The 13,487-nt window shown below is 46.1% G+C and overlaps 1 protein-coding gene across 1 annotated transcript in view; it reads right to left on the bottom strand.

Annotated features, from left to right (window-relative positions):
* Window positions 1-3,024: 3,024 nt before the first annotated feature.
* The window catches only part of LHFPL1 (LHFPL tetraspan subfamily member 1), a gene marked incomplete at its 3' end in the record, with an annotated part of 44,237 nt that continues 33,774 nt past the window's right edge, over window positions 3,025-13,487 (bottom strand). Inside the window, exon 3 of the mRNA XM_084639223.1 lies at window positions 3,025-3,206. Coding sequence (XP_084495349.1) covers window positions 3,025-3,206 — 182 coding nt within the window. The remainder of the gene's footprint in view (window positions 3,207-13,487) is intronic.

Below are 13,487 nucleotides of genomic sequence, written 5' to 3'. Positions count from 1 at the left end.
GGCAGAGCCCAAAATGTGGATTAAGAGTCCAGCCTCCATCTAAAATATACATGTGAAAAATAAAGCAAGCCATTTTAAAGGATGAGATTTCTCATCAAATTAATGATGGGAAAGGTTTGTCACAGCTAGTCCACTTTAGTGCCTGTGCAGGATTATTCCATACAGGACATTTATGAGTGCTTAGACCAGTCTTGCTCTAAATGTCCTAAGTGATGGAGCTTCCACTCCTATCCTTAGGAGATCTTTCCACTGCCCGGAAGCTTATTTGAGCCTGTTACTCCTAGTTCTACGCCCTGATTACCACCTTATATAATTCATCTTCCTTCCTAGCATTCATACCCTTCAAAAATGTGCAGGTGGTTATTCTATTCCCCACCATCTCCCCCGCATACACACACCGGTCAGCTAATGTTTCGCCAAACTATACACACTTGCTCTAGTGAGTTTAATCGTTCATTGGTCCTCATAAATTGATTGCTGTTGCTCCTCTCTCAACTCCAGCAGGTTTGTGCATATGTACCTCCCCCACCCCACTCTCCTGCTGGTAATAGCTTATCTAAAGTGATCACTCTCCTTACAATGTGTATGATAATCAAGTTGGGCCATTTCCAACACAAATCCAGGTTTTCTCACCCCCCCCCCCCACACACACACAAACCCACTCTCCTGCTGGTAATAGCTTATCTAAAGTGACCACTCTCCTTACAATGTGTATGATAATCAAGGTGGGCCATTTCCAGCACAAATCCAGGGTTTAACAAGAACGTTGGGGGGGGGGGTAGGAAAAAACAAGGGGAAATAGGTTACCTTGCATAATGACTTAGCCACTCCCAGTCTCTATTCAAGCCTAAGTTAATTGTATCCAATTTGCAATTCAAACTGTTGAATTGGAATTCATCTGATGAAGTGAGCTGTAGCTCACGAAAGCTTATGCTCAAATAAATTGGTTAGTCTCTAAGGTGCCACAAGTGCTCCTTTTCTTTATTGTAAGGAGAGTGGTCACTTTAGATAAGCTATTACCAGCAGGAGAGTGGGTTTGTGGGGGGGGGGGTGTGAGAAAACCTGGATTTGTGCTGGAAATGGCCCAACTTGATTATCATACACATTGTAAGGAGAGTGATCACTTTAGATAAGCTATTGCCAGCAGGAGAGTGGGGTGGGGGGAGGTATTTTTTCATGCTTTGTGTGTATAAAAGATCTTCTACACTTTCCACAGTATGCATTCGATGAAGTGAGCTGTAGCTCACGAAAGCTTGTGCTCAAATAAATTGGTTAGTCTCTAAGGTGCCACAAGTCCTCCTTTTCTTTATACAAATTTCTGTTTTCTTCTGTGTAAAACTAAACTATAAAAAAGTAGATTGAAGGCTCAGTTAAATACGAAGGTGCTGCTTATACAAATTTGCAAAGACTGTACAGGTCAGGTTTTGTCTAGCTCATCTCACACTTGTCAGTTGTTTCCATCCCGACATGTTCATGAATTCTGCATCAGTTGCCCTGTATTTATTAACAGACAGTTGAGGGGTAATATTCAGCAGTCTGCAGACAGTCCTGTAGTCCACCAGAGGGCACTGCAGTAACCCCAGGTGATTCTGCCATGAAAGGCATTAGAACATCTTCCTCATATTACATGATTCTGGCAGAAATTAAGAGTACTCATTAGTAACCTCACATTTCTCTCCAAAAGGATGCCAGTTATGTCACTTCATGAATGCACAAGATCAGATAGCTCTGGAGAGTCAAAATAGCTACATGACTAGATGATAATAAATTTCCATAATGCTGGGTGTAATATACAGCAATCGATGTGGGTTTCACTCCCATGGGTGAAAATGGTCACAAGCCTTTATTTACAAGACATTGCAACAAGAATATAAATGCAAACACATAAGCTTTTTCTCCAGCTTGTTCTCCTGCAGGGTTAAAGGAATACACACATTTATAAGCCCAGAGCGTGCCCTTCATTGGACTTTGCAGCATATGGCACTGATGAAGTGCTCAGTGATCCTAAGATGACCGTACTCTGGAGACAATCTTCACATTTCTGAGGCCCTGCAATAGCCATGGAGAGGAACTCACTCAACTCAGAACTCCATATTGCTACAGAACAATCTATATATACCACTCACTGCCAGCTTTATCTTAACTCCATCTAGGGACGCATATGCTAGATAGACAAACTCTATATCTTCACTAGGTTAGGGAAGGGAGAAGCTCCTATATTTAAGGTTCGATGCAAGGAACACAGCTGCAGCACCTCCCCCTCCTTGCTTCAGCCTTGTCCCAGCTGGAGACATTTTAGATACACACTACACATGGGGCTCCGTTTCCTGTTTCTGCACCAGTACTGCGCTGCTCCGGCAATTGTAAAGCAACCATAACCTGGCATAACCAGTAAGCTGAGCAAAGCAAAGCAGCCTGAAGCCCACTACTGAGTGTGGCAGTGTGGTCAAGTAGATAGCGCACTGGACTGAGACACAGAAGATCTGGGTTCTATTTCCTGCCCTGCTACTAACCTACTGTGTGGCCTTGGGCAACTCAATTTACCTCTCTGTTTCCCCATCTGTAAAATGAGGATAATGACACTGCCCTCATTGGTAAAACGCTTTGAGATCTTCTGAGGAAAAATGCTAGATAAGAGTTATGTATTATTATTAATGGAGATGTATCTTACATTCAGAGAATGCATGAAATGAATTCTTATTTTCCTTGGACCAAATTCATCCCCTGCTTTCAAGGGAATCACGATGCAGAGGAAATTGGCCTCTTGTTCTTAGCGCCTGGTCCGCAAGGAGACTGTCATTGTTTCTATGATCATTGTAGCCAAGTTGTGCTCTCAGTTACACCAGTGTAAATCTAGAGTGACCCCACCTGAATGTAGTTAGCCCAGATACGCAACAGTAGTTGGGAGCAGTCTTTGGCCCCTGCTGTCGACAGAAAAGTGGGGGTTCATGTGTATCAGTCAGAGAAGTTTGGACCATGTGGCCAGCACTCCTCCTTCTTTTTTAGGAGAGTATCCGGGAAAGCTCATTGTTTAAGGCAGCACTCAAGCTCCACTCCATACGGATTTGCACTCTGCATGATGCTCTTCACTAACATGACAGGTCTGGGATGTTTTCCGGCGAAGCATGAGAGCCAGGTACAGATCAGCATGGCTGCAGCCGCCCCACCTCCCATGCAGTAATATGCCCAGCCAAGTCTGCAGGTTCCTGCAGAGGGAGAAAGAAGAGGGGAAATCAGGAGCCCAGTACATGCTGTCGTGCAGTGTCAGTCATGAAACAGCCTGGTATTACCTCTGCACCTCCCCAGGCTAGTGGGGGAAAAGACAGTGATGTAGCCTGGCGCATGGGGTACATGGATACACTTTTACTGAAATCGTCTTTACATCCAAGGCCCTTTGTGACCTAACCCCAGCCTACCCATTGTCTCTCAGACACTATGGAGCTGCTGACTCCTGCCAACTTTCACTTCCCACTCATTAGATTTTCAAACAAATCCCTTTGTGCTCTCTCCCATGCAGCCTCTCATACATGAGCTCCCTGTAAACATCCACAAAGCCACGGCAGCGTTCCCCTCCAAATCTCGCCTTAAAACTCTCCTCAGAAAACAAAACAAAAAACTCAGCAATGGTGTGGTCAGACCACTACCTACCATGCCAACCCATATCACCTCACTGTTTCCTTGTGTTCCCCATCCCTCTGTATGTATCCAGCACCTGTCTCTTGTCTTATATTAGAGTGTAAACTTCTGGGAGCTGGTACCATCTTTCTGTAATTTGTTTGCCCAAGATTGAGGCCCTTAGGTGCCCCCTAATACAAATAAATAATAATACATAATCTACTTGTTTATTGTCCTTCTTTCGTCCTTTCCATGGTAAGACAAATCAGGGTTGATTTCAAGTATATAGAGCCTGATTCCCCACTGTGTTAGTCCAGTCCTACACTTAGTCCTAAAGTTAATGTTGTTATTCATTTGTATTGAGTAGCATCTAGAGCCCACTGTGCTAGCAACTGTACACACCTGTAACAAAGAAACAGTCCCTGCCCCGAAGAGTTTACAATCTAAGCAGAGAGCAGTAGATTTACACCAGCGTAAAGCTGGGGTAATGCCATGGTGAATCTGGTCCCATTTTTTTCAATACATCTTTTCTTTTTGTTTGTTTGCTTTGTTAAAACTTTACTATTTTATACTTGAATCAAATCAGTGACAGAGTTGGCACTGTTTTTCCAATGGAAACCATGGCATCTGGTTGCCTTGAGCCTGTGAGACACCGAGGGCAAAAATCACACCGGGGCATCTGGTCACTTTGAATGGGTGAGACATGCTTCAGGCAAAAGTTACACAGCAGCCAGGAGGAAAATCCAGGTCATTAACGCAGTCAGTGGAGGCCTAGAGGGAAGCTTCTCTTCTCAGACGCTCATGGCAGATTTGTATATATTGTTTTATGTATGGAACTCCCTTTGGTTTCTGCATGAGTGGATAGAAAGGAGTCGCCAAGTCAAGATCTGCTACATAGAATTTTGCCCTGAAAGCAGAACAAAATCTAAGAAGAGGAAATAAATCGCCCAGCTGTGATTCTCTGAATCCAAGTTCCACTAAGCAGACAGATTGCTCTAAAGACCTTTGATAAAGTTTCCACACCTGGAGTCACTGCTTTTGTACAACACAAGAGCAGCCCTAACAGCAAACCCCTAGCAGAAATTTCATCCAGGCTCTAACAGAAAATTAGAGCACCAGCAACTGTGAGGCAAAGTTAAGTTGCATAAAATGATGGTCAGGGGACTAATTTTCCTGTTGAGGGAGTTATGGCCTCGCCATTAGAAAGCCTTCAAGACAAGCATGTATATGGCAAGATTGGCCTTGATGCAGAGGGATGAGGGATAGGTGAGCTCCTGCAGCTCTTTTTTCCTATGATAGCTCACTGTAGGCCAATGTACACCATAGAATCATAGAATCATAGAATATCAGGGTTGGAAGGGACCCCAGAAGGTCATCTAGTCCAACCCCCTGCTCAAAGCAGGACCAATTCCCAGTTAAATCATCCCAGCCAGGGCTTTGTCAAGCCTGACCTTAAAAACCTCTAAGGAAGGAGATTCTACCACCTCCCTAGGTAACGCATTCCAGTGTTTCACCACCCTTTTAGTGAAAAAGTTTTTCCTAATATCCAATCTAAACCTCCCCCACTGCAACTTGAGACCATTACTCCTCGTTCTGTCATCTGCTACCATTGAGAACAGTCTAGAGCCATCCTCTTTGGAACCCCCTTTCAGGTAGTTGAAAGCAGCTATCAAATCCCCCCTCATTCTTCTCTTCTGCAGGCTAAACAATCCCAGCTCCCTCAGCCTCTCCTCATAAGTCATGTGTTCCAGTCCCCTAATCATTTTTGTTGCCCTTCGCTGGACTCTCTCCAATTTATCCACATCCTTCTTGAAGTGTGGGGCCCAAAACTGGACACAGTACTCCAGATGAGGCCTCACCAATGTCGAATAGAGGGGAACGATCACGTCCCTCGATCTGCTCGCTATGCCCCTACTTATACATCCCAAAATGCCATTGGCCTTCTTGGCAACAAGGGCACACTGCTGACTCATATCCAGCTTCTCGTCCACTGTCACCCCTAGGTCCTTTTCTGCAGAACTGCTGCCTAGCCATTCGGTCCCTAGTCTGTAGCTGTGCATTGGGTTCTTCCGTCCTAAGTGCAGGACCCTGCACTTATCCTTATTGAACCTCATCAGATTCCTTTTGGCCCAATCTTCCAATTGGTCTAGGTCCTTCTGTATCCTATCCCTCCCCTCCAGCGTATCTACCACTCCTCCCAGTTTAGTATCATCCGCAAATGATACTAAACCATGCAAAGGGACCTGGTGGGGTGAAGACAATTGTACTCATCGGGCTATCTCCAAAATGTAGTTTATTACCAGTTATGGTATAGCCCATGTTCATTTATAACATACGTGATATTATAACATGTTATAACATTGCCTGTGATACTATAAATCTCCAGGTTCCTGCCTTAATTCCAAATTAGATAGTAATATTCATCTGGCCTTGAGTTCCCTTCACCGACCAATCAGTATCCATGAGTCCTGAGGTTGGCTAGACAATCAGAAACCTGGGGGGGAGGGGAGAGACAATACATGCTCCAAGAATGGAGAGAACTGATTCCATGATGGCGCTGGCGGTTTTGTGCTTTACGCCGTGATACCTTGTCGTAATTTCAGTAGTTACTAGAGCAGTCCACTGAAAGCAACAGTAACTAACACATGACATATTAATTCACACTAGCCCTCCACATTAGGTCTTTTGCGTGCTGAGAGTAACTCATGTCCACACTGCAGTGTCTGGCACCAATGTCATTTTAGCGGGAGGGAATGTAGTTCATGTCGAAGGAACATCTACAGCAGGTGGCAATTATACTTTAGGAAGAAAGATTTTGCAAATTATAGAGTCAACAAATCGCACAAATTGGCCTTGGTTGTACATGCCGGCTGAAGTTAAATCCTTTGAAATGATGCCGTGTTGCTCAGTGGGCAACACTCACTCCAAGGAACCTCTTTTTCAGTCATGTACACTGCAGTACCATACGCAGAGCCCTGAGTGAGCATTGAACAGATCAGGCTGAAAATGAGGGACTCCACCGCACAATTCACATCTTGCACCACATTTCAAATCCTTCAAAGTGCGGGGGGAGTTCGGAGCCAGGGTTTATGCCAGTCTCTGATTTAAGGTCATCTGCTAAAGGACACCCCCCTACCCTGCCAGCTGCCCCTCTCTTGCTCAGTAAGCATCCAGTCAGTAAAGATGGCAAATGTAAGAATTAAAAGTAATATCTCTCCGAAACTGTTGTCTTCTGCTTGTAGGCTAGGTAGTATTATTATTATGCGAACAATTCAGGCCCTCTGCTGTCAGATATCCTGCACTGCCTAGCCAAAAAAAAATTAAAAATCCACTACAAGGTATTATAATGCAAACATGGTGATAAAAAAGAGCCAATGTGCATCCCCATGGTTCAAGGGACAGATGTGCAGATCTTCATGGGATTCTATGGATAATTTCCACTGATTAAAGAAAGTGCTGGCTTCTCTGCTAGAAAACAGCAAGCATTCAATAGATGTCATCCTTCTTGGCTGGATTATGTTATTGGCAAAAGCAGATATATAAATACCTTGCACATTTTTACTGTCCTTAGAGCTAGCCTCTGAACAACGCAAGTAACGTGTAGTTTGATGTTCTCTGCACTGTTATGCCAATGGTCAGCTTTTTTGATTTAATTGTTTAGCATAGGCTGGTTCAAGCAAACTGTGCTGCTATTTGAATATTCTTTGTGTAACTCAGGACTATGTCTAGCCCCGTTATTCTGTTGGACTGGGGTTTATTTCATTTATTCATTTATCTGCATTGTTTACTCAGTTTGTTCAAGGCCTGCAGGAAGGATTGCTCCCCAGAATGACTGAAGCATCTATCCTTGCATAAATACATTACAGCAAGCACAAGATTAGTTGTTTCAATGTCCCTTTCTGAATCTGATCTATGGGTCCAGCCATCCCTTTTAGCATAAAGCAGGGCACAGTGGGGAAAAAAGATGCACCAAAACAATTCAGCTCTGTAGAGTATGGATCTGAGAATTGAGCCAAAGCTAAGCTAAGCAAAGCTTAGCTGTGGAAGTGGTCTGGGCTCATAAGAGGATGAGTAAAAGTCTGCTGAATGTGCTTCTGTTTTGACTGCCGTCTGATGATCCAGACACGCTGAGCAAGCACAGCAAGGGCGTGCAGCACAGCGGAGAGCTGCTGATGTGACTAGCCATGCAGGTTTCCCCAGTCGGGGCTTCAACAGGTGGTGAAATAAAGCTCAGTGACACTCCCTTGATTAGCTCTGGACAAATATGACAAATGTCCACACATATTCTTTTGTATTCTGAAATGAATTCCCCTTTGGCTGAGTCCCTGCTTATCAGGAACACTCCAGCGAGTGATTTTTTTGGCAGGAATGTTTATGGAGATGGTGAATTTTAAACGTTTCAAATTCATAATCACAAGTATTCACCCTGGCAACCTGTTTCAAAGAGCTACATTCATCGAGTCAGGGATCCAAATCACGCCATGGGCCCTCCCAATCAAAACAGCTTGCATGTGCCCATGAACAGATCACAGAGGAATAACACATCACATAAATTATGGGTTATGAGTTATTTGCCCACCTCTAGTCAAGCTCCACCCATTAGATGAGGACACAAGACTGAATGTCAGTCCTGATGTCACATGGACATTGGCACTGAGGCGGCACTCGCGCGTGATATGCAGTTGTGCACACATATGTACAGGCAGCAGATTCCCAGCCTGTTTCCCCCAAAGAACACACACTTTAAGGAGCTACATTGCTGTGTGCGAGAGTGTGCCTGGGAACAGAACCACTTAGTAACCTCGCTCACAGCTACACAGCCCTGTGCCTCCACTCAAGATAGGCAAGCGTTGCATAACCCACATCCACCCAGAGATTTGCTTCTGTGTTGTGAAGAGTGGGGGACGTGAGTGTATAAAACCTGCTGGAAGCAGCTTTAACCTATATACCATGAAGAAAAGGAGGACTTGTGGCACCTTAGAGACTAACCAATTTATTAGAGCATAAGCTTTCGTGAGCTACAGCTCACTTCCTCAGATGCATATCGTGGAAACTGCAGCAGGCTTTATATATACACAGAGAATATGAAACAATACCTATTCCCACCCCACTGTCCTGCTGGTAATAGCTTATCTAAAGTGATTTCCAGCACAAATCCAGGTTTTCTCACCCTCCACCCCCCCACACAAATTCACTCTCCTGCTGGTGATAGCCCATCCAAAGTGACAACTCTTTACACAATGTGCATGACAATCAAGCTGGGCTATTTCCTGCATAAATCCAGGTTCTCACATCCCCCCCACCCCCATACACACACAAACTCACTCTCCTGCTGGTAATAGCTCATCCAAACTGACCACTCTTCAAGTTAAAATCCAAGTTAAACCAGAACATCTGGGGGGGGGGGGTAGGAAAAAACAAGAGGAAACAGGCTACCTTGCATAATGACTTAGCCACTCCAAGTCTCTATCCAAGCCCAAATCAATAGCATCCAATTTGCAAATGAATTCCAATTCAGCAGTCTCTCGCCGGAGTCTGGATTTGAAGCCTTTTTGTTTTAAGATAGCGACCTTCATGTCTGTGATCGCGTGACCAGAGAGACTGAAGTGTTCTCCGACTGGCCTACGAATGCCACAATTCTTGACATCCGATCTGCGTCCATCCATTCCTCTACGCAGAGACTGTCCAGCCCGACCAACGCACATGGCAGAGGGGCATCGCTGGCACATGATGGCACACACCACACTGGCGGATGTGCAGGCGAACGAGCCCCCGACAGTGTGGCTGATGTCATTAGGCCCTGTGATGGTGTCCCCTGAATAGATATGCGGGCACAGCCGGCAACGGGCCTTGCCGCAAGGATAAGTTCCTGGGTCAGTGGTTCCGTTGTGTGGTATGTGGTTGCTGGCGAGCATTCGCTTCAGGTTGCGGGGCTGTCTGCAGGCAAGGACCGGCCCGTCTCCCAAGACCTGCGAGAGTGTCGGGTCATCCTTCAGGATAGGCCGTAGATCCTTAATAATGCGCTGGAGGGGTTTCAGTTGGGGGCTGAAGGCGACGGCCAGTGGCGCCCTGTTACTTTCTCTGCTAGGCCTGTCCCGCAGTAGGTAACCTCTGGGAACTCTTCTGGCTCTATCAATCTGTTTCTTTACTTCTGCAGGTGGGTATTGTAGTTGTAAGAAAGCTTGACAGAGATCTTGTAGGTGTTTGTCTCTGTCTGAGGGGTTGGAGCAAATGCGGTTGTATCGTAGAGCTTGGCTGTAGACGATGGATCGTGTGGTGTGGTCAGGGTGAAAGCTGGAGGCATGCAGGTAGGAATAGCGGTCAGTAGGTTTCCGGTATAGGGTGGTGTTTATGTGACCATTGTTTATTAGCACTGTAGTGTCCAGGAAGTGGATCTCTTGTGTGGACTGGACCAGGCTGAGGTTGGTGGTGGGATGGAAATTGTTGAAATCATGGTGGAATTCCTCAAGGGCTTCTTTTCCATGGGTCCAGATGATGAAGATGTCATCAATATAGCGCAAGTAGAGTAGGGGCTTTAGGGGACGAGAGCTGAGGAAGCGTTGTTCTAAATCAGCCATAAAAATGTTGGCATACTGTGGGGCCATGCGGGTACCCATAGCAGTGCCGCTGATCTGAAGGTATACATTGTCCCCAAATGTGAAGTAGTTATGGGTAAGGACAAAGTCACAAAGTTCAGCCACCAGGTTAGCCGTGACATTATCGGGGATAGTGTTCTTGACGGCTTGTAGTCCATCTTTGTGTGGAATGTTGGTGTAGAGGGCTTCTACATCCATAGTGGCCAGGATGGTGTTATCAGGAAGATCACCGATGGATTGTAGTTTCCTCAGGAAGTCAGTGGTGTCTCGAAGGTAGCTGGGAGTGCTGGTAGCGTAGGGCCTGAGGAGGGAGTCTACATAGCCAGACAATCCTGCTGTCAGGGTGCCAATGCCTGAGATGATGGGGCGCCCAGGATTTCCAGGTTTATGGATCTTGGGTAGTAGATAGAATATCCCAGGTCGGGGTTCCAGGGGTGTGTCTGTGCGGATTTGATCTTGTGCTTTTTCAGGAAGTTTCTTGAGCAAATGCTGTAGTTGCTTTTGGTAACTCTCAGTGGGATCAGAGGGTAATGGCTTGTAGAAACTCGTGTTGGAGAGCTGCCGAGCAGCCTCTTGTTCATATTCCGACCTATTCATGACGACAACAGCACCTCCTTTGTCAGCCTTTTTGATTATGATGTCAGAGTTGTTTCTGAGGCTGTGGATGGCATTGCGTTCCGCATGGCTGAGGTTATGGGGCAAGTGATGCTGCTTTTCCACAATTTCAGCCCGTGCACGTCGGCGGAAGCACTCTATGTAGAAGTCCAGTCTGCTGTTTCGACCTTCAGGAGGAGTCCACCTAGAATCCCTCTTTCTGTAGTGTTAGTAGGGAGACCTCTGTGGATTAGTATGCTGTTCAGAGGTATTTTGGAAATATTCCTTGAGTCGGAGACGTCGAAAATAGGATTCTAGGTCACCACAGAACTGTATCATGTTCGTGGGGGTGGAGGGGCAGAAGGAGAGGCCCCGAGATAGAACAGCTGCTTCTGCTGGGCTGAGAGTATAGTTGGATAGGTTAACAATATTGCTAGGTGGGTTGAGGGAACCATTGCTGTGGCCCCTTGTAGCATGTAGTAGTTTAGAAAGTTTAGTGTCCTTTTTCTTTTGTAGAGAAGCAAAGTGTGCGTTGTAAATGGCTTGTCTAGTTTTAGTAAAATCCAGCCACGAGGAAGTTTGTGTGGAAGGTTGGTTTTTTATGAGAGTATCCATTTTTGAGAGCTCATTCTTAATCTTTCCCTGTTTGCTGTAGAGGATGTTGATCAGGTGATTCCGCAGTTTCTTTGAGAGCGTGTGGCACAAGCTGTCAGCATAGTCTGTGTGGTATGTAGATTGTAATGGATTTTTTACCTTCAGTCCTTTTGGTACGATGTCCATCTGTTTGCATTTGGAAAGGAAGATGATGTCTGTCTGTATCTGTACAAGTTTTTTCATGCAGTTGATAGATTTCCACTCCATACGGCTAAATGCAGTGCCTTGCATAATGACAGGTTTCAGAGTAGCAGCCGTGTTAGTCTGTATTCGCAAAAAGAAAAGGAGGACTTGTGGCACCTTAGAGACTAACCAATTTATTAGAGCATAAGCTTTCGTGAGCTACAGCTCACTTCCTCAGATGCATATCGTGGAAACTGCAGCAGGCTTTATATATACACAGAGAATATGAAACAATACCTATTCCCACCCCACTGTCCTGCTGGTAATAGCTTATCTAAAGTGATTTCCAGCACAAATCCAGGTTTTCTCACCCTCCACCCCCCCACACAAATTCACTCTCCTGCTGGTGATAGCCCATCCAAAGTGACAACTCTTTACACAATGTGCATGACAATCAAGCTGGGCTATTTCCTGCATAAATCCAGGTTCTCACATCCCCCCCACCCCCATACACACACAAACTCACTCTCCTGCTGGTAATAGCTCATCCAAACTGACCACTCTTCAAGTTAAAATCCAAGTTAAACCAGAACATCTGGGGGGGGGGGGTAGGAAAAAACAAGAGGAAACAGGCTACCTTGCATAATGACTTAGCCACTCCAAGTCTCTATCCAAGCCCAAATCAATAGCATCCAATTTGCAAATGAATTCCAATTCAGCAGTCTCTCGCCGGAGTCTGGATTTGAAGCCTTTTTGTTTTAAGATAGCGACCTTCATGTCTGTGATCGCGTGACCAGAGAGACTGAAGTGTTCTCCGACTGGCCTACGAATGCCACAATTCTTGACATCCGATCTGCGTCCATCCATTCCTCTACGCAGAGACTGTCCAGCCCGACCAACGCACATGGCAGAGGGGCATCGCTGGCACATGATGGCACACACCACACTGGCGGATGTGCAGGCGAACGAGCCCCCGACAGTGTGGCTGATGTCATTAGGCCCTGTGATGGTGTCCCCTGAATAGATATGCGGGCACAGCCGGCAACGGGCCTTGCCGCAAGGATAAGTTCCTGGGTCAGTGGTTCCGTTGTGTGGTATGTGGTTGCTGGCGAGCATTCGCTTCAGGTTGCGGGGCTGTCTGCAGGCAAGGACCGGCCCGTCTCCCAAGACCTGCGAGAGTGTCGGGTCATCCTTCAGGATAGGCCGTAGATCCTTAATAATGCGCTGGAGGGGTTTCAGTTGGGGGCTGAAGGCGACGGCCAGTGGCGCCCTGTTACTTTCTCTGCTAGGCCTGTCCCGCAGTAGGTAACCTCTGGGAACTCTTCTGGCTCTATCAATCTGTTTCTTTACTTCTGCAGGTGGGTATTGTAGTTGTAAGAAAGCTTGACAGAGATCTTGTAGGTGTTTGTCTCTGTCTGAGGGGTTGGAGCAAATGCGGTTGTATCGTAGAGCTTGGCTGTAGACGATGGATCGTGTGGTGTGGTCAGGGTGAAAGCTGGAGGCATGCAGGTAGGAATAGCGGTCAGTAGGTTTCCGGTATAGGGTGGTGTTTATGTGACCATTGTTTATTAGCACTGTAGTGTCCAGGAAGTGGATCTCTTGTGTGGACTGGACCAGGCTGAGGTTGGTGGTGGGATGGAAATTGTTGAAATCATGGTGGAATTCCTCAAGGGCTTCTTTTCCATGGGTCCAGATGATGAAGATGTCATCAATATAGCGCAAGTAGAGTAGGGGCTTTAGGGGACGAGAGCTGAGGAAGCGTTGTTCTAAATCAGCCATAAAAATGTTGGCATACTGTGGGGCCATGCGGGTACCCATAGCAGTGCCGCTGATCTGAAGGTATACATTGTCCCCAAATGTGAAGTAGTTATGGGTAAGGACAAAGTCACAAAGTTCAGCCACCAG

Source organism: Lepidochelys olivacea, assembly GCF_965140295.1.
Source record: "Lepidochelys olivacea isolate rLepOli2 genome assembly, chromosome: 9".
Classification (NCBI taxonomy): Eukaryota; Metazoa; Chordata; order Testudines; family Cheloniidae; genus Lepidochelys; species Lepidochelys olivacea.
Note: the sequence above shows the minus strand (reverse complement) of the source record. Positions and strands in the feature narration are given on the sequence as shown.